Raw genomic sequence first — 20,000 nt, 5'->3', positions numbered from 1 at the left:
TGTCCTGACCAGTGTGTGTTCCTGTCTCCCCCTGCAGGCGTGCTGATGAACAGCACAATATCCTGGTCCCAGGTCGACTATGGACAGGGCTCCTCTCTCGGAGATCTGTACACCTACGACCTTACCCGTCATACATTGAAAACCGCGCAGGACGGCTTCTACTTCCTGTACCTGGACCTCCAGCTCACCTGTACCGCCAAATGTGGGCGGGGCATCCTCGTCGTCCAGGTTGCAAGTCACGGCGATGAAAAGCTGACCTGCCAGGTGGAGCTCCCAGAGTGGTCAGAGTCGAACCCTGTGACAACGGTAAAAAGGAAGTGCTGGATGGTGAGATGGCTGGACTCAGAGAGCCGGTTGATGGGCCGTATGGTGGTGCCGGAAGCACAGGACACACTGAAGTACTGGAAACTGGATCTGAACGAATCCGGAATGGGAGTTTTCTTAGTGGGTTGATATGGGCCACGTTCAGTAGCTAAACTTTGTGAAAGGTTGCAGATAGAAATGCCACGAACAGAGCCAACGTTATTCCTTCTTTAAGATGTCAGAGAGGCATATTGTTCTACATTGCATATTACTATCTGAACGGTCCGAAACGTTGCGTCCTGCTGAACGCACCCCTGGGACGGAAGTTTGGGCTCCGCCACAGACGAAGGGAAGGAGGCGAGAAAAGGAAGCCAGCTAAGGGTACTGAGATGCACCCTATGTAGGAGAACTTGCAAACAGAAAGAGTGGACTTTGACCTCTGTCACTCAGGGCATCGCCATGGAAATGATTTAAACTAAACAATGCAGGTCAATATATATGGATATTTATTTAATGTATATATATTTAATGTATACATGTATGTATTTCTATATTTGTACTCAGGGTTACAATGTGCTGTCTATTCTTATGTGTAGATACCACTACATTGGTGCTGGTGTGGATTCTAAATTCACTCTAATATTATTTGATAAAATGTTGTTTTTGTAATCGCTGTCTGTTATGGTTGAGGGAAGAATTGTGAAGTGGGGGGAGGGGGGCGGCAGACTTGTACCATACACATATACTGTGTATAATCATGGATACATGATATCATTGATTTGTTATGCCTTATTACCGTTGCTTGGCAACCACAGTAACCTCCTCAGAGTCTTCAGGAAGGGTTGTGTTCTGTTCATGGACAACAGCAACAACAACAACAATTGCAACAACCATCTTGTTGTTTAAAATGTACTTATTTTCTTAAAGGCAGACTCAGCGATATGTCATAGGTGCAGAAAGTAAACAGCATAGTGGTTCAATTTCCGCAAAAAACTCAACTTCTCCGCTGTTTTGGTCCCGTGGCTACCACGTTGTAACAGTGTGAAGCCAACCCGTACACAGATACTGTGTGTGACTGCTGTGTGAGAGAGAGGAGTCGTGCATCTCGCTCGTCTCAAAATCTGCGGTGCTGCTCGTGGCAACGAGTCTAACTTGAAGTTTCTATTTTCTTAACATTGTTGTTTTCTATGTATGATTTGCTGTGGTCTGTTGACCAGCCAGGCAGCCTCCACGGTACTGTACTCACTGAGTGAGAGAATGAATGAGCTCTGTCACAGAGCTCAGCTGGTGTGTCCCCCAAATGGCACACTATTCCCTATATAGTGCACTACTTTTGACTAGAGCCTATAGGGTAGTAGTGCATTATATAGGGAATAGGGTGCCATTTGGGATGCAGTTATGGGCTTCCAATCCACTGTGGGTGTCCACACCTCATGTCTGGAGGAACTAAGTGACATCATTACATATCCATTGTGAAGGACATGATATAATTTGCACGGGTCGCTATTGACCAATTGATGAATGTATTTATTTATAAATTATATGTTTACTATGTATTATTTATGTATTATTTATGTTTAATTAACTGTATTTATGCTGAACTAGGTAATAAACGTGGACGCAAATAAACACAAGCTCTAGTATGTGTGTGTGCGTGTGTGTGTGTGTATGTGTGTGGATGTGTGTGTGTGTGTGTGTATGTGTATGTGTGTGTATGTGTGTGTGTGTGAGTGTGTATGTATGTGTGTGTGTATGTGTGTGGATGTGTGTGTGTGTATTGTGTGTGAGTGTGTATGAATGTGGATGTGCTTGTGTGTGTGTGTGTGTGGAAGATGGAACTTTAGTAAGGTGAGAAAAAGTTCCCCGCTGCCGAGAACACAGTGACATAACTTCCTGTTTCTAACCACTCCGCTGGTGTGGAAAAACTGTGTATGTACATCAACAAACAAACAACCACAGAAACACACAGAAGACATATGAACAGAGGCTGGGTTCACAGGCAGCACCACGCTCATCTTTTTGTCATTCATTTTGTCTTATGATAAGATCAGCTCTGAAACATATCTGACGGGAAAACATCTGATGTGATTGGACAAAAAGACCAATTAGTGGAAAGATTATCAGAATTGGGCTGCCTCTGTGAACGCAGCCAGAGAAATACGCTAGTTCTATTTATATTTCTATGTCTGTCTGTCTGTCTGTCTGTCTGTCTGTCTGTCTGTCTGTCTGTCTGTCTGTCTGTCTGTCTGTCTGTCTGTCTGTTCTGTCTGTCTGTCTGTCTGTCTGTGTCTGTCTGTGTCTGTGTCTCTCTGTGTGCTGTGTGTGTGTGTGTGTGTGTGTGTGTGTGTGTGTGTGTGTGTGTGTGTGCAGGTGTCTGCTCCACTTAACAGCAACATCATCGTCAGGTCTCTGGAAAGTTCCAAGCGGTATTATGGCTGACTCAGCATCGCGCACAGTCAGTACGGTTCCCACCACCCCTCCCTCCCCTCCTCACACCGCCCCCTTGCATCCCTACCCCACCACATCCTCCTCTCCTTTCAGCACACATGTAAGTCCTCTCCGCCTGTGGTTACTGTGTATATGTGTGTGTGTGTGTGTGTGTGTGTATATGTGTGTGTGTGTGTGTGTGTGTGTGTGTGTGTGTGTATGTGTGTGTATGGGTGTGTATGTGTGTGTGTGTGTGTGTGTATGTGTGTGTATATGTGTGTATATGTGTGTGTGTGTGTGTGTATGTGTGTGTGGGGGTGTGTATGTGTGTGTGTGTGTGTGTGTATATGTGTGTGTGTGTGTGTGTGTGTGTGTGTGTGTGTGTGTGTGTGTGTGTGTGTATGTGTGTGTGTATGTGTGTGTGTGTGTGTGTGTGTGTGTATGTGTGTGTGTATGGGTGTGTATGTGTATGTATGTGTGTGTGTGTGTGTGTGTGTATGTGTGTGTGTGTATATGTGTGTGTGTGTGTGTGTGTGTGTGTGAAGAGATGCACAGTGGCTGCTGCGGTGAGAACAGAAAAGAGCCGGGAACGAAAGACAAGCTACTGTAGAACTCTGTTACCTGCAGACGTGTGTGTGTGTGTGTGTGTGTATATGTGTGTGTGTGTGTTGTGTCTGTATAAGTGTGGTTTTGCATGCTTGTAAGAGGTGATGAAATCAGTGTCAAATCATGAGACATGGCATCACAAATGGCACCCTATTCCCTACATAATGCACTAATTTTACCCAGAAACCTGTGGGCCCTGTTGAAATGTAGTGCACTATATAGGGAATAGGGTGCCATTTGGGCCGTTCCTATAATTTGTTTATCTGTTGTTCATGATTCAGATGGATCTGTCTGTAGTGTACATTGAATGGGGATGTGTAGCGTGGTGTAGTTTACTGTAGTGTACTTTTAAATTTTACATTAAACTTTTAGTTTTAGACATTTAGCAGCAGCTCTTATCAAGAGTAGCTGAAATTAGTCCATTCAACTTATGGTAGCTACAGTTGAAGTTGGAAGTTTACATACACTTAGGTTGGAGTCATTAAAACTCGTTTTTCAACCACTCCACACATTTCTTGTTAACAAACTATAGTTTTGGCAAGTCGGTAAGGACATCTACTTTGTGCATGACACAAGTAATTTCTCCAAGAATTGTTTACAGACAGATTATTTCACTTATAATTCACTGTATCACAATTCCAGTGGGTCAGAAGTTTACATACACTAAGTTGACTGTGCCTTTAAACAGCTTGGAAAATTCCAGAAAATGATCTCATGGTTTTAGAAGCTTCTGATAGGCTAATTGACATCATTTGAGTCAATTGGAGGTGTACCTGTGGATGTATTTCAAGGCCTACCTTCAAACTCAGTGCCTCTTAGCTTGACATCATGGGAAAATCAAAAGAACTCAGAAAAGAATTGTAGACCTCCACAAGTCTGGTTCATCCTTGGGAGCAATTTTCAAACGCCTGAAGGTACCACGTTCATCTGTACAAACAATAGTATGCAAGTATAAACACCATGGGACCACGCAGCCGTCATAACGCTCAGGAAGGAGACGCGTTCTGTCTACTAGAGATTAATTAACTTTGGTGCGAAAAGTGCAAATCAATACCAGAACAACAGCAAAGGACCTTGTGAAGATGCTGGAGGAAACAGGTACAAAAGTATCTATATCCACAGTAAAACAAGTCCTATATCGATATAAGCTGAAAGGCCGCTCAGCAAGGAAGAAGCCACTGCCCCAAAACTGCCATAAAAAAGCCAGACTACGGTTTGCAACTGCACATGAGGACAAAGATCGTACTTTTTGGAGAAATGTCCTCTGGTCTGATAAAACAAAAATAGAACTGTTTGGCCATAATGACCATCGTTATGTTTGGAGGAAAAAGGGGGCTGCTTGCAAGCCGAAGAACACCATCCCAACCGTGAAGCACGGGGGTGGCAGCATCATGCTGTGGGGGTGCTTTGCTGCAGGAGGGACTGGTGCACTTCACAAAATAGATGGCATCATGAGGAAGGAAAATGATTGGATATATTGAAGCAACATCTCAAGACATCAGTCAGGAAGTTAAAGCTTGGTCGCAAATGGGTCTTCCAAATGGACAATGACCCCAAGCATACTTCCAAAGTTGTGACAAAATAGCTTAAGGACAACAAAGTCAAGGTATTGGAGTGGCCATCACAAAGCCCTGACCTCATCCTATAGAACATTTGTGGGCAGAACATAAAAAGCGTGTGCGGGCAAGGAGGCCTACTAACCTGACACAGTTACACCTAAGCCAAATACATTTAAACTCAGTTTTTCACAATTCCTGACATTTAATCCTAGTAAAAATGCCCTGTCTTAGGTACAGTTAGGATCACCACTTTATTTTAAGAATGTGAAATGTCAGAATAATAGTAGCGAGAATGATTTATTTCAGCTTTTATTTATTTCATCACATTCCCAGTGGGTCAGAAGTTTACATACACTCAATTAGTATTTGGTAGCATTGCCTTTAAATTCTTTAACTTGGGTCAAACGTTTCGGGTAGCCTTCCACAAGCTTCCCACAATAAGTTGGGTGAATTTTGGCCCATTCCTCCTGACAGAGCTGGTGTAACTGAGTCAGGTTAGTAGGCCTCCTTGCTCGCACATGCTTTTTCAGTTCTGCCCACACATTTTCTATAGGATTGAGGTCAGGGCTTGACCTTGTTGTCCTTAAGCCATTTTGCCACAACTTTGGAAGTATGCTTGGGGTCATTGTCCATTTGGAAGACCCATTTGCGACCAAGCTTTAACTTCCTGACTAATGTCTTGAGATGTTGCTTCAATATATCCAATCATTTTCCTTCCTCATGATGCCATCTATTTTGTGAAGTGCACCAGTCCCTCCCGCAGCAAAGCACCCCCACAGCATTATGCTGCCACCCCCGTGCTTCACGGTTGGGATGGTGTTCTTCGGCTTGCAAGCCACCCCCCTTTTTCCTCCAAACATAACGATGGTCATTATGGCCAAATAGTTCTTTTTTATGTTTCATCAGACCAGAGGACAAGTGTATGTAAACTTCTGACTTCAACTGTTATATATATATATATATATATATATATATATATATATACACAAACTACCAGTCAAAAGTTTGGACACATCTACTCATTCAAGGGTTTTTCTTTATTTTTACTATTTTTTACATTGTAGAATAATAGTGAAGACATCAAAACTATGAAACTATGAAGTGCACCCCTTTGGGTCCCCAGGACCAGGACTGAGAAACACTGAACTAGACAATGCATGTTTTAAAGTTATTTTCCCTGCCGTTTGCAGAGGAGGCATTCGCGGTAAAAGCTGCAGATGTTGACTCAAGATTAAAATACCTTTAAAAAGGCCATTGTCTGCTTTCTAGTGTGATTCCCTATAACACACCTTGGATTGAATTCCCGCCTTAATCCATGGATGGTTAGAATCTATACGTTGAAATAATATAACTGACACACAAATCTGATTGACAAATGTATGCGTGCCTGTCCATATGTGTGTGTCAATACACACTGTCTCCTAAATCATGAATGCCCCCATGAAATTATCTTCAGTTCCAAGTCTCAGCAGCGTCCTGTTGTCCACGGTTACATAGATGATGTCTCCAGGCAACAGATGGAAGACTCCGCCCAGGTAGCTGTTCAGAAGATTCTGATGAGAACTCTTCTTTGGTCTGGAATCCTTGGAAGGGCAATGGTACCTAACGGAGAGGCAGATAGACACTTAGGTTGCATCCCAAATGGAGCCCTATCCCCCCCCCTCCCCACCCCCTGACCACCACCTCACACACACTCACTGACCTGTTAGCTTTCATCAACACAAGTGGTATGTTTTTGTAACCCTCTGTGATCCTCATCACCGTGTGTTTGAACAGAAAGCAGTCTTCAACGAAGTGCACTTTGGAGTACACATAGTAGTAACCTTCCCTCTGTGCCACCAGGTGGCCATCTTTGTAGTCCATCTGATCTGTGAAGGCAGACAGGCCCTTATCTGATTCCCACAGAACGACACTATCCTCACCCACTGACAGGCCTGGTGGAGGGAGCGGGGAGGGGAGGGGAGGGAGGGAGGGGGGCAGAAGGAAGGAGGGGGAAGAGTGAGGGAGAGTAAGGGGAAGGGGAGAGAGATGGGGGAATGGGGGAGAGAAAGATATGGGGCAGAGGGGGAGTGAAGAGAGCAGATATTGCTGGTTAAGTGTGTGTGTGTGTTTGTGTGTTTGTGTGTGTGTGTGTGTGTGCGTGCATGCGTGTGTGTGCGTGCGTGTGTGTTTCTGTGTGTGTGTGTGCATGTGTGTGTGTTGAGAAGCTGTACTGTACCTATCAAGTGTGCTGAGGGTTTCCGTTGGATTTCAGCTGGGCGTGTCCTCCTCGTATGCTCGACTAAAATGTCATTGGTCTCTGTGTCAGGGGACAGGAAATGATGTCATGAGAGAGAGAGAGAGTGGGGGGAGGGCGATAGAGAGAAAGAGGGAGGGAGAAAGAAAGATAGGTAGAGAGAGAAAGAGAGAGAGAGAGAGAGAGAGAGAGAGAGAGAGAGAGAGAGAGAGAGAGAGAGAGAGAGAGAGAGACCGAGAGAGAGAGAGAGAGAGAGAGAGAGAGAGAGAGAGAGAGAGAGAGAGAGAGAGAGCAATCAACATCAACTTTCAGAAAACCAAGGTCATGATTTCCCAGAAAAAGGCCAGGAATCAGAGCAGCAGACACTCCTTCACCATGGTTGAACATGTCCAATGATACATCTACCTGGGACTAACTATCAGTGCCAGTAAATGAAAAAACCACCAAGCACTTTACTCCATAAAAAGAACATCTGGTGCAAAACCTTCAATAGTAATTTTATCAAGAGAAAAACCCAATTGAAAATCTACATACCGAATTCTGCAGAATTATCCTAAATATCCAAAAGAAAGTACCACATAATGTATTCAGAGCGGAACTCGGGCGATTCCCTTTCATTGTAAATATTAAGAAAAGGACAGTACAATTTTGGCGCCATCTGAAATTAAGTCCCAAAACATTCTTACAATTCAAAGCACTGGAAACCCAAGAGCTGAACCCTGAAAACAAACATATTATCCAAACACACAGGGAAATCAATTAAATTGATAAAGAAAAACCTCCTGTTTGACAAATTGGGAAAATGAATCAAACCATAGAATGAACTAAATGGACAGATGCTGACCAAGTACAGGCTCAGCCACCAATTGGCTACAGAATAAGGGAGAAAGACATGGCCACCCAGAGAGGAGCGTCTATGTGGTCACTGCACGACACGGGAGGTAGAGACAGAGATGCACTTTTTCCTCTACTTTGAGAAATACTCCCAAATAGGATAATCTTCTTTCAAGAAAATATCTCAATCAATTCCCAGCTTCTCTGCATTTACTAATGACATAAGGCTGGGAATTATTCTGGGTGAGGGAGAAACAGCAAATATTACTGCCAGATATGTTTATGTCTGCCATATCCTGAGGGACATCCCATGACCATTGTATATAACTGACAGTAATACATAGTGTAAACATCATCCATGTACATGTTGTTGTTTATTTATTAACCATTCATCTTCTTTTTATTTAATTAAATGTATGTACTGAAGATTCCACAATACAACAGCAGTAGTGTTGTACCTGTATACATGATTCTATGTACTATGAGAGATAGAGAGAGAGAAGAGAGAGAGAGAGAGAGACAGAGAGAGAGAGAGAGAGCGAGAGAGCGAGAGAGCGAGAGAGAGAGAGAGAGAGAGAGAGAGAGAGCGAGAGAGAGAGAGAGAGAGAGAGAGAGAGAGAGAGAGAGAGAGCGAGAGAGAGAGAGAGAGAGAGAGAGGAGAATAAAGTGTACCTTCAGATCCAGTCAGACCCTGAGCTGAGCCACTCTGAAACAGATAGTGTGTTTTAGCCTGAGACTCTGACACATACACACACACACACGTACACATGCACACACACACACACACACGTACACATGCACACACACACACGTACACATGCACACACACGTATGCATGCACACACACAGGCACACACACACACAGCATTTGTACTATATACACTTCACTTACCCTCTGGATAAAGGATTGAGCATTCATCAGGGCCTAGAGAGAGAGAGAGGGAGAAAAGGGGGAGAAAGAAATGGAGAGAGAGAGAGACAGAGAGGGGGGGTGGAGAGAGAGAAAGAGACAGAGAGAGACATTGAGAGATGGAGAAAGAGAGACAGAGAGAGAGAGGGATTGAGAGAAAGAGAGAGAGAGGGAGAGGGAGAGAGAGAGGGAGAGAGAGAGTGCGCGCGAGAGAGAGAGAGACAGAGAGAAAGAGAGAGAGAGAGGGAGGAAGAGGAGGATGTGATGTCACACTGCAACCAATACTAGTTACAGGAAGTGTTTGTCCTCTGAGTGTCAGAAGCACAGAAACACAACATATAGAATTTGCATGTGTGTGTGCATGTGTTTTTGTTTTTGTGTGTGTGTGTGTGTGTGTGTGTGTGTATGTGACAAGGCTCTTTTAAAGTGTGTTGTGATGCACAGTGACAGTGTGAGGGAGAGTCTAGATTCAGACAAGGAATTCCCCTTGAGATGCTCGGGGACAGACCGAGGCTTGCCCACACACACACATACACCCTCACTCACCCCTGTCCTGTTGTACAAGTGCACGATAAAGCAGGCTTCCATGACGATCCCGACCAGCGCAAGACCCACCAGGAGCTGAAGGGCTCTCCGGCCGATCCCTCCCCACCTAAGGTGCCTCCCACTGGGCATGGGGACGTGGCTCGCCTGGCTGTCCACCACGAACACCTGGGGGTAGGGCCCAACATGCCCCTCAGCCATCCTCCTCAACCTCACTTTTCCCTGGGCAAGAATGGGTGGGAGAGAGAGCCAGTCTGGACGGACGGATGGTTGAATGGAGGTCCACAGGGGGGCACTCAATGAGCAGGGTAGGTTGGTCAGTCGATAGATCAATAAATCTATTGTTTGATTGATTGATGTGTTGACGGTCCAAGTAGACGGGCAGACTCCTCTCTGCTCTTCACCTCTGAACAGCCCAGATAGTTGTGACAAAATCCACACAGTTTCTCTCACAATCAGTGGTTAGAGAATAGGGGAGTGACTTCTCCTCAATCTCAGCGCAACAGACCAGCCAATCACAAAACAACGTCTGGTTTCTCTTCAGGGAGAACAGAAGAGTGAAGAACCAGTAGATATTGGCATTGTTGAACACAGAAGAGATAACAACAACAGCAATCGGTTCATCTGAATTTCCTATACAGAATGGTCAGGTCCATTCAATGGCTTATTACAACTCTAGAATGGGCATTGTATTTGGGATCCTAGCAACATGCCTGAATATGATGCATCAGGTAAAGGAAAACTGTGATCGAATAACTCATCAAATGTGAAAAAATATTTTGTCAAATAAAACATTTGTAGATTCATCTGCACAGAATGTTTTTTAGCTAGCAATTACTTAAGATGTTTGTGGTCAACTCTAAGAATTCTAATAACAAACATTCTAGAAGTAATGCCAGGGTTCTAAGACAACCTGTGTCTGTACTGTAGAACATAGAACTAGAATGAGAATAGAATGATAGTCTAGTTCTATGATGTAGACATTGTTTCACCTATTTAGAAGTCAAGTTTCAGAGAACTGGTAAACGTGTGGTTCCTCTCCTCTCTCTCTTCTCTTGTTTGTTTCTTCTCCCCCTCCGTCTGTCTGTCTGTCCGTCTGTCAGTCTGTCAGTCAGTCTGTCATGTGTACGTCTGAACTAGTAGCACACTGAGCATGTGCAATGAGGAAATGCAGAAGAGGATGTGTATGTGTGTGTGTGTACTGTGTGTGTGTGTGTGTGTACTGTGTGTGTGTATTGTGTGTGTGTGTGTGTGTACTGTGTGTGTGTGTGTGTGTGTGTACTGTGTGTGTGTGGGTGTGTGTGTGTGTGTAAACCCGGCACGCCCTTCTCAGTGTGGTTATCATCCCTCAGCTGACACTTCCTCTCTCTCTCTCTCTCTCTCTCTCTCTCTCTCTCCCCCTCTCTCTCTCTCCTCTCTCTCTCTCTCTCTCTCTCTCTCTCTTTCCTCCCCTGCCCTCCCTCTCTCTCTCTTTATCTTCATTTCCCCCTCTTTCCCCCTCTCCTCACCTATCTCTCCCTCCTCCTCTCTACAGAACTAGAGGTCCTACCTTACATGCTGACGTTTATATTGATATTACAGACTAAACATTTACATTGATATTTAGTGATATTACAGACTAAACATTTACATTGATATTACAGACTAAACATTTACATTGATATTTATTGATATTACAGACTAAACAGTGCAGAGAAATGAAGGAGACCCGTTGAATAATACCTTCAATAGTGTGTGGAGGCATGCGTGTGTACTCCTATATCATGAACACACACTGGTTTTCATGGCACTGGTGATAGACGGTTACAGGAAGGCCTGCACACACTCACTGAGGATACAGTGAGAGAGAGAGAGAGAGAGAGAGAGAGAGAGGAGAGAGAGAGAGAGAGAGATATATACACAGAGAGAGAGGTGGTGGGGAGAGTGAAAGAGTGAGGGAGAAAGTAAGTGTGCATGCATGTGTCATTTTGTGTGTGTGATTTTGTGTGTGTGTGTGATTTTGTATGTGTGTGTGTGATTTTATGTGTTTGTATCAGTGTGTGTGTGTGTGTGTGTGTGTGTGTGTGTGTGTGTGTGTGTGTGTGTGTGTGTGTGTGTGTGTGTGTGGTCGACCTCTGTGGCTTTTTCTCCTGGAACATCACAGACACCAACACTAACCGTATTTGCTAACACACACACACTACTCTGCGGTCAGGAGAGATGTCACAACACCGCGCCATACAGCAGGAATTAGGACTAAATGCTTTATGACAGAAGATAGAAGAGTATAGGAGGAAGAGTGTAGGACAGGCTCTGGTCCGGTACAGTACTAGAACTAGGACAGCCTCTGGTCCGGTACAGTACTAGAACTAGGACAGGCTCTGGTCCGGTACAGTACTAGAACTAGGACAGCCTCTGGTCCGGTACAGTACTAGAACTAGGACAGGCTCTGGTCCACTACAGGCTCTGGTCCGGTACAGTACTAGAACTAGGACAGGCTCTGGTCCACTACAGGCTCTGGTCCGCTACAGTACTAGAACTAGGACAGGCTCTGGTCCACTACAGGCTCTGGTCCGGTACAGTACTAGAACTAGGACAGGCTCTGGTCCACCACAGTACTAGAACTAGGACAGGCTCTGGTCCACTACAGTACTAGAACTAGGACAGGCTCTGGTCCGGTACAGTACTAGAACTAGGACAGGCTCTGGTCCACTACAGTACTAGAACTAGGACAGGCTCTGGTCCACTACAGTACTAGAACTAGGACAGGCTCTGGTCCACTACAGTACTAGAACTAGGACAGGCTCTGGTCCGGTACAGTACTAGAACTAGGACAGGCTCTGGTCCACTACAGTACTAGAACTAGGACAGGCTCTGGTCCGGTACAGTACTAGAACTAGGACAGGCTCTGGTCCACTACAGTACTAGAACTAGGACAGCCTCTGGTCCGGTACAGTACTAGAACTAGGACAGCCTCTGGTCCACTACAGTACTAGAACTAGGACAGGCTCTGGTCCACTACAGTACTAGAACTAGGACAGGCTCTGGTCCAGTACAGTACTAGAACTAGGACAGGCTCTGGTCCAGTACAGTACTAGAACTAGGACAGGCTCTGGTCCGGTACAGTACTAGAACTAGGACAGGCTCTGGTCCGGTACAGTACTAGAACTAGGACAGCCTCTGGTCCGGTACAGTACTAGAACTAGGACAGCCTCTGGTCCGCTACAGTACTAGAACTAGGACAGGCTCTGGTCCGCTACAGTACTAGAACTAGGACAGGCTCTGGTCCACTACAGTACTAGAACTAGGACAGGCTCTGGTCCACTACAGTACTAGAACTAGGACAGCCTCTGGTCCGGTACAGTACTAGAACTAGGACAGGCTCTGGTCCGGTACAGTACTAGAACTAGGACAGGCTCTGGTCCGGTACAGTACTAGAACTAGGACAGGCTCTGGTCCGGTACAGTACTAGAACTAGGACAGGCTCTGGTCCGGTACAGTACTAGAACTAGGACAGGCTCTGGTCCGGTACACTACTAGAACTAGGACAGCCTCTGGTCCGGTACAGTACTAGAACTAGGACAGGCTCTGGTCCGGTACAGTACTAGAACTAGGACAGGCTCTGGTCCGGTACAGTACTAGATCTAGGACAGGCTCTGGTCCACTACAGTACTAGAACTAGGACAGGCTCTGGTCCGGTACAGTACTAGAACTAGGACAGGCTCTGGTCCGCTACAGTACTAGAACTAGGACAGGCTCTGGTCCGGTACAGTACTAGAACTAGGACAGGCTCTGGTCCGCTACAGTACTAGAACTAGGACAGGCTCTGGTCCAGTACAGTACTAGAACTAGGACAGCCTCTGGTCCATTACTAGCTACTAGAACTCTCTCTGTCCTTGTCAAAGTTGCTGAGGCTTGATGATATTTAGTCTGAATCCCAAAATGGCACCCTATTCCCTGTATGCAGTGCACTACTTTTAACTATGGTCCCTGGTCAAACGTAGTGAACTATATAGGGAATAGGGTGCCATTTGAGACAGGCCTTTACTGTCTCCGAATGAGTCAGAACCCACTGGGCACAGAAGTCAATTCAACGTATATTCCACGTTGGTTTAACGTAATTTCATTGAAATGACAGTGTGCCCAGTGAGAAGCCACAAATGACGTTGATTTTCTGCCATCTACATGAGCAACCATGCAAATGTTTCCGCTAATAAATTATCCAAGTTAAATAGGCCTAAGCATGTGTTATTATTGGATTATGTTAGCAACAACTGTTTACAACATCAAAATCGATTTTTAACAAAAAAAAGTTTTAATATAGGCTTTTAAAATTAAGAGCAAAGAAGGGCTTCTGTCCGTCTTTATTAGGCTCCAACTTAGCTTATGTATACAATTTATTTCAACTCATGAATTGACAAGTTCTAAGACGTTGGGGGAGGGAGGTGCTAATCTGATATATGGAATTGTTTTAAGATGGTTATACTATGGATCATTTAGCTTTTTGATTTAGAATTTTAGGACCCCTTTAGTTATAAAAAATATATATAAAAAAAATTATTTGATAAAATATTGATTTTGGCCTTTACTCCTAAATCCCATAGAAAATCATTGAATAACATTCATAAATGGCACATTTTTAACCCCTTTTTTTGGGTAGGCACAAAACGTAGTTTTAATAAAACATAACCCCCAGCAAGGATTCCACCTCAACGATTGGAGGAACACGGGCCACTCTCTATCTCCTGATTGGTCTCACAGTGATTCAGTCATTCGGAGATTCTAGCCAATCGTCTGATCGGAAAAGTTCAACAGCTGCTGCGGAAGATAAATTATGCTATTGAAAGTTAGCAAATCAGCTAGCTAGCCAGGATGATAACGTAGCTATCTATAATATTTCAACACATTGAGGAAGCAAATTAATTTATCGTCATGGGCACTCTTCAGAAAGCAGGACGAGGCAGCACAACATGTGTTTTCATTGCGTTATTTGTAGCAACATGTCTTGAAACAATTCGTGCTTTCGGCCATAGCCAAGATAGCGAATTCACGTTTCTCTTACCAGCCGGAAGAACCGAATGCTTTTTCCAAACGACTGCGAAGAACGTTACCATGGAAGTAGAGTATCAGGTAAACTAACAGCTAACTAGTTGGTTAGCTATCTAGTTTGTGCAGTGGCGAGCAACATAAGTTCACAACACAGAAGTAGCTAGTAGCAGGCTTGTAACGTTAGCTAATGTAAACACGATACAGTCCCAGAAAGGCTAGCTGTTACAATGATGCTATTCTCAGTTCGCCTCCCGAGGTGGCTAACTACAGTAGCAAGCTAGTCGCCACCGATAACGTTATATATCTATCTAGCTCGCTAGTTAACGAGATAGCTTGCTGCTGTAGCAATCTTGTTGTGCACTTAATCATTTATGCTGTGTAGGACACTTGACCCAGGCCACGCACGAGATAGGCTAACTGAAGTCTTACAAGCAAGGATGCTGTTTTGCAGTGGTTTCCCCACTATCCCTGGCTATAGCCTAACTTTTAGTATGATGCAAGTGAACCATATAGCTATAACCTCCCAGAGGAGAAAGAGAAGGGTACATTTGCTCGTTAGGTACTGTTTTATGAATGCCTCCATCTCTCTCCTTCCACGTTGCAGAGATTCAGCCAGTGTAAGTGTTAAACATACACTACCAGTCAAAAGTTTGGACACCTACTCATTCAAGGGTTTTTCTTTATTTTTACATTGTAGAATATTAGTGAAGACATCCAAACTATGTAATAACACATGGAATCATGTAGTAAACAAAAAAGTGTTAAATCAAAATATATTTTATATTTGAGATTCTTCAAATAGCCACCCTTTGCCTTGATGACAGCTTTGCACACTCTTGGCAGTCTCTCAACCAGCTTCGCCTGGAATGTTTTTCCAACAGTCTTGAAGGAGTTCCCACATATGCTGAGCATTTGTTGGCTGCTTTTCCCTCATCCCAAACCATCTCAATTAGAGTTGAGGTCAGGGGATTGTGGAGGCCAGGTCATCTGATGCAGTACTCCATCACTCTCCTTCTTAGTAAAATAGCCCTTACACAGCCTGGAGGTGTGTTTTGGATCATTGTCCTGTTGGGAGAAAAAAAAATGATAGTCCCACTAAGCGCAAACCCGCAAACCAGATGGGATGGCGTATTGCTGCAGAATGCTGTGGTAGCCATGCTCGTTAAGTGTGCCTTGAATTCTAAATAAATTACTGACAGTGTCACCAGCAAAGCACCCACACACCATAACACCTCTTCCTCCATACTTTACGGTGGGAAATACACATGTAGAGATAATCCGTTCACCCACAACGCGTCTCACAAAGACACAGCGGTTGGAACCAAAAATCTCCCATTTAGACTCCTGACCAAAGGACACATTTCCACCAGTCTAATGTCCATTGCTCATGTTTCTTGGCCCAAGCTAGTGTCTTCTTCTTATTGGTGTCCTTGAGTAGTGGTGTCCTTTAGTAGTGGTTTCTTTGCAACAATTCGACCATAAAGGCCTGATTCACACAGTCTCCTCTGAACAGTTGATGTTGTCCGTTACTTGAACTCTCTGAAGCATTTATTTGGGCTGCAATTTCTGAGGCTGGTAACTCTAATGAACTTATCCTCTGCAGCAGAGGTAACGCTGGGTCTTCCATTCCTGTGGCGGTCCTCATGAGAGCCAGTTTCATCATAGCGCTTGATGGTTTTTGCGACTGCACTTGAAGAACCTTTCAAAGTTCCTGAAATGTTCCATATTGACTGACCTTCATGTCTTAAAGTTATGATGGACTGTCGTTTCTCTTTGCTTATTTGAGCTGTTCTTGCCATAATATGGACTTGGTCTTTTACCAACTAGGGCTATCTTCTGTATACCTTGTCACAACACATCTGATTGGCTCATATGCATTAAGAAGGAAATAAATTCCACAAATTAACTTTTAAGAAGGCACACCTGTTAATTGAAATGCATTCCAGGTGACTACCTCATGAAGCTGGTTGAGAGAATGCCAAGAGTGTGCAAAGCTGTCATCAAGGCAAAGGGTGGCTACTTTAAATAATCTCAAATATACAATTTATTTTGATTTGTTTAACACTTTTTTTGGTTACTACATGATTCCATATGTGTTATTTCATAGTGTTGATGTCTTCACTATTATTCTACAATGTAGAAAATAGTAAAAATAAAGAAAAACCCTTGAATGAGTAGGTGTGTCCAAACTTTAGACAGGTACTGTACATCCTACCCTGTAATGTATATACATCATATTCTACCACTTCACCTACATCTTGACACAAACTGCTCTAACAGCTCTATCAATTAGGTCATATCCATCAATATGTTTCTTAGCCTGTCTGTCCCAGTCCATCCACAGAGGGTAGGGTAGCTTGATCCCAGATCTGTTTGTGCGTTTGCCTACTCCATTGTCATGGTCAAGCATGACAATTCCACAAGGAGTTGACAAGAGAGCAGAAACAGATCTGGGATCAAGCTACTCTACCCTCTGTGGCTAGTGCACCAGAGAGTGCACACTTCAGAGGAGTAGAGAGTATTGGGACGCAGGCAGCTCTAGCCTCTGTTTGTTCAGTGGGAGAGTCCCTCAAATGGAGTTTACAGGCAGCTTGGCACCTATTCATCTCAAGCAGTTGTCTGTGTGTGTGACGTGTAACCTCTCTCTGGCAGGGTGTGTGTTCAGCACTAGTGAAGGGCTGAACGTTATGACATACAACCTTGGCCTGAAACGTCAGACTGGTCATATAGAAATATGCGCGCGTAATGGGTTTTATTTGCCAGTAAGATTCTATTCAGATATATCTAGAAGAACAGGCATGTTTCTGTTTTGTTTTCCTTGAGTAATGGCGTGTGTGAGAGTGAGCAGTTTCAGTTGCGATACAGGAGACATAGAAACAGTTGACAGAGAACCTAGTTCCTCCATTATGGTGCAGAGAGTAGGCCTACATGACAGGGGATCGGCCTACATGACAGGGGATCGGCCCGCATCCCAAATGGCACCTTATTCCCCACGTAGTGCACTACCTGTGACCAGAGCCCCAATGGCTTCTCAGGAGAATGTAGTTACAGAACATTCAGATAGAAATGATTGTCTGTCAGAGAGAATAAGGGGGATCCTGTCAGCTCTATTCATTCTATTTCTACCGGCAACATTCAGAAGGGTCCACGTCACTGAGTACACATCCTGTTTCACTCGGGTAACATTATCACACATCATGTTTCATATCCTAGCTTTCTGACGTGCAGTGTGATTCTTATCTATGGCTGTTGTAAAAGTACCTTTCTGGTGTGTGTGTGTTCCACTCTCCAGGTGATAGCAGGTGCAGGTATGGATGTAGACTTCACCGTTCTCTCTCCTCACGGGTTCCAGCTCATCTCTGAGTTCCGCCGCTCAGACGGAGTCCACATGTCAGTACCGCTGCCACTCATTGGTCCAATCTACTCACACGATATCTCTTCTAGTTCTGCGATTGGTCTATTTCTCTAGTTCCGTGATGTCACAGTTCAACCTCAGATCAACCTGTCTTTTGACCTCGCTCTCTCCCCTTCCCTCTGTTTTTGATTTGCTTTATACCCACATCTCTGATTGGTTGCTTCGTCTGTATCAACGCCTCTGATTGGTTGTTTTGTCTGTATCAACGCCTCTGATTGGTTGTTTTGTCTGTATCAACGCCTCTGATTGGTTGTTTTGTTCAAGGGTGGAACCTACGGAGGAAGGAGACTACCAGATCTGTTTTGACAACAGCTTCAGCCGCTTCTCTGAGAAGATGGTCTTCTTTGAGGTTTATTTGTATTAATATATCCTTATTAATTGGTTGATTTATTTACTGTAAGTCGCTCTGGATAAGAGCATCTGCTAATTGAATAAAATGTAAATTGAGTGTTGTGTGTGTGTGTGTAAATGCAGGTCATCATTGAGGGACAGCCGGGCGACGTGGGCGGCGACGAGTGGGCGGGGCTTGGTGAGCCTGAGAGCCTATTGGAGTACAAGCTGGAGGACATTAGGGTGAGTAGGCTGTTGAATGGATCACCATGTCTTCAACACATTCACTGTAACTAAAGAGAAAAAAACTGTAAAAATAAATTCTGGATATACACAGTACCTTTCCTCTTTTCTAACTCCCCTCTTCCTCTCTTCACCATCACCCCCTCCTCTCTCCCTCTCCCCTCCCTCCTCTCTCCCCTCCCTCCTCTCTCCCCTCCCTCCTCTCTCCCCCCTCCTCTCTCCCCTCCCCACCAGGAGTCAATAGACTCAGTACACCGTCGGTTAGAGAGAAGTCGTCAGATGCAGACGGTACTGAGAGCGTTCGAGGCCAGGGACCGTAACCTGCTAGAAGACAACCTGTGGAGAGTTTCCTTCTGGTCCTGTACCAGTCTCATTGTAATGCTGGGGGTCGCACTCACTCAGGTAACACACCCACACACTAGGACAACTTGTGGAGGGTCTCCTTCTGGTCCTGTACCAGTCTCCTAGTTACAGACCTGCCAACATAGATGACATTTCAGGTCAAAGTACGCTGGTATGAAAAACTAGACTAAAATATGCAAAAAGATGCTTCTAGTTGGCACATTGAGGTTTTTGACTCAACTGCTTTGAAATTGAAGCTGAGCCAATCAGAGGACTTGGGTGAGGTAAAAATCTCTAGCTTGATCTCCAGAACTGTAGTAGGCGCGAGTTCGACTAGCAAGGAAACACGTTCAGCGGTGCGGTGGTTCAGCGGTGAGGTGGTTCAGCGGTGCGGTGGTTCAGCGGTGAGGTGGTTCAGCGGTGGGGTAGTTCAGCGGTGCGGTGGTTCAGAGCGCATCACTGCGTGGATGAAAACAGACGTGGCGGACAGAGCTGTCCCTCTAATACTGTCCTTCGCAGAAAGTTCTGTTAGACCGTTCAGTGTTAGTAGACCTATGTTAATGAATCAGTTGTGGATCTGTCCTCTTCATATTGCTGAATGTCAACAGTATGATGTCATAACAGTCAGTTCAATGACAACAAGGCATGTAGAATGAATGGCAGCCTAGTAGTCAGACCTGACCTGATGGATGAGGTCAGGGATGGAGATCTGAAACCAGCTCCTATAGGTCTAGTTCAGTTGTTTCATATTCCAGATAGCCTACAGTAAGATAGACCACTACATTGCATCCAGTAATTATTCTGAATTTTGTTCCCAAACAAAATGAATAAAGACAGTTAACATTTTCACTAAATGTGAAAGTGTCATTTAGACCACCTCAAATGTTTATTTAGGATCAAACACCAGACTTCTGTGTTGGCTACATTGTTTGATATAATTTTAGACTTTAGGTTTCAGGAAATGGTAGTTACAGCTTTTTCAAAACTGGAAATGCTCCAACTTCCTGAGGGGGTTACTGACCCAGAACTTCCCCTACCCAACCTTAAGCCTGCATCAGCACCGCCTTATCAGAATCCTAGGGAGAGCCCTGATTTGCAATTAAACATACAGTTGAAGTCGGAAGTTTACATACACCTTAGCCAAATACATTTAAACTCAGTTTTCAGGTCTGTAGTTATGATGGGGGTTGCACTCACAGGTTATACACTAGGACAACCTGTAGA

At 44.5% G+C, this 20,000-nt stretch overlaps 3 protein-coding genes across 4 annotated transcripts in view; 2 read left to right on the top strand and 1 right to left on the bottom strand.

Annotated features, from left to right (window-relative positions):
- The window catches only part of LOC121533223, a 3,682-nt gene extending 1,849 nt beyond the window's left edge, over positions 1-1,833 (top strand). Inside the window, exon 3 of the mRNA XM_041839046.2 lies at positions 38-1,833. Within this exon, the coding sequence (XP_041694980.2) occupies positions 38-453 (416 nt within the window). The 3' untranslated portion in view covers positions 454-1,833. The remainder of the gene's footprint in view (positions 1-37) is intronic.
- Positions 1,834-5,961: 4,128 nt separating this feature from the next.
- On the bottom strand, positions 5,962-10,620 carry LOC121533221 (tumor necrosis factor ligand superfamily member 14). 2 transcript variants are annotated; one of them, XM_041839045.2, is made up of 7 exons: positions 10,411-10,620; positions 9,422-9,956; positions 8,858-8,890; positions 8,638-8,671; positions 7,114-7,194; positions 6,598-6,829; positions 5,962-6,497 (listed from the first exon to the last, which is right to left on the bottom strand). In XM_041839045.2, exons 2-7 carry the CDS (start codon positions 9,617-9,619, stop codon positions 6,317-6,319), a joined length of 759 nt encoding a protein of 252 aa, XP_041694979.2. In that variant the 5' UTR covers positions 9,620-9,956; positions 10,411-10,620; the 3' UTR covers positions 5,962-6,316. The 2 variants fall into 2 exon arrangements, with proteins under 2 accessions (XP_041694979.2, XP_041694978.2); XM_041839044.2 differs by having other exon boundaries at positions 9,422-10,620.
- A 3,552-nt stretch (positions 10,621-14,172) lies between these two features.
- tmed1b (transmembrane p24 trafficking protein 1b) lies at positions 14,173-19,988 on the top strand. Its single transcript, XM_045226742.1, has 5 exons — positions 14,173-14,527; positions 17,739-17,836; positions 18,126-18,210; positions 18,336-18,434; positions 18,669-19,988. The coding sequence occupies exons 1-5, from the start codon at positions 14,330-14,332 to the stop codon at positions 18,900-18,902; spliced, it is 714 nt and encodes a 237-aa protein (XP_045082677.1). The 5' UTR covers positions 14,173-14,329; the 3' UTR covers positions 18,903-19,988.
- The last annotated feature ends 12 nt before the right edge of the window (positions 19,989-20,000 follow it).

Source organism: Coregonus clupeaformis, chromosome 18 (genome assembly GCF_020615455.1).
Source record: "Coregonus clupeaformis isolate EN_2021a chromosome 18, ASM2061545v1, whole genome shotgun sequence".
NCBI classification, from domain to species: domain Eukaryota; kingdom Metazoa; phylum Chordata; class Actinopteri; order Salmoniformes; family Salmonidae; genus Coregonus; species Coregonus clupeaformis.
Note: the sequence above shows the minus strand (reverse complement) of the source record. Positions and strands in the feature narration are given on the sequence as shown.

Bases quoted from the DNA above. Each gene is read 5' to 3' on its own strand.
- tmed1b (XM_045226742.1), top strand. From the start codon at position 14,330: ATGGGCACTCTTCAGAAAGCAGGACGAGGCAGCACAACATGTGTTTTC. The intron at 18,211-18,335 runs GTTTATTTGTAT...GTGTAAATGCAG, and splicing joins AGAAGATGGTCTTCTTTGAG to GTCATCATTGAGGGACAGCC. The intron at 18,435-18,668 runs GTGAGTAGGCTG...CCTCCCCACCAG, and splicing joins ACAAGCTGGAGGACATTAGG to GAGTCAATAGACTCAGTACA.
- LOC121533221 (XM_041839044.2), bottom strand. From the start codon at position 9,619: ATGGCTGAGGGGCATGTTGGGCCCTACCCCCAGGTGTTCGTGGTGGAC. The intron at 8,891-9,421 runs GTGAGTGAGGGT...CTCTCTCTCTAG, and splicing joins ACTTGTACAACAGGACAGGG to GCCCTGATGAATGCTCAATC. The intron at 8,672-8,857 runs GTAAGTGAAGTG...TATCTGTTTCAG, and splicing joins CTCAATCCTTTATCCAGAGG to AGTGGCTCAGCTCAGGGTCT.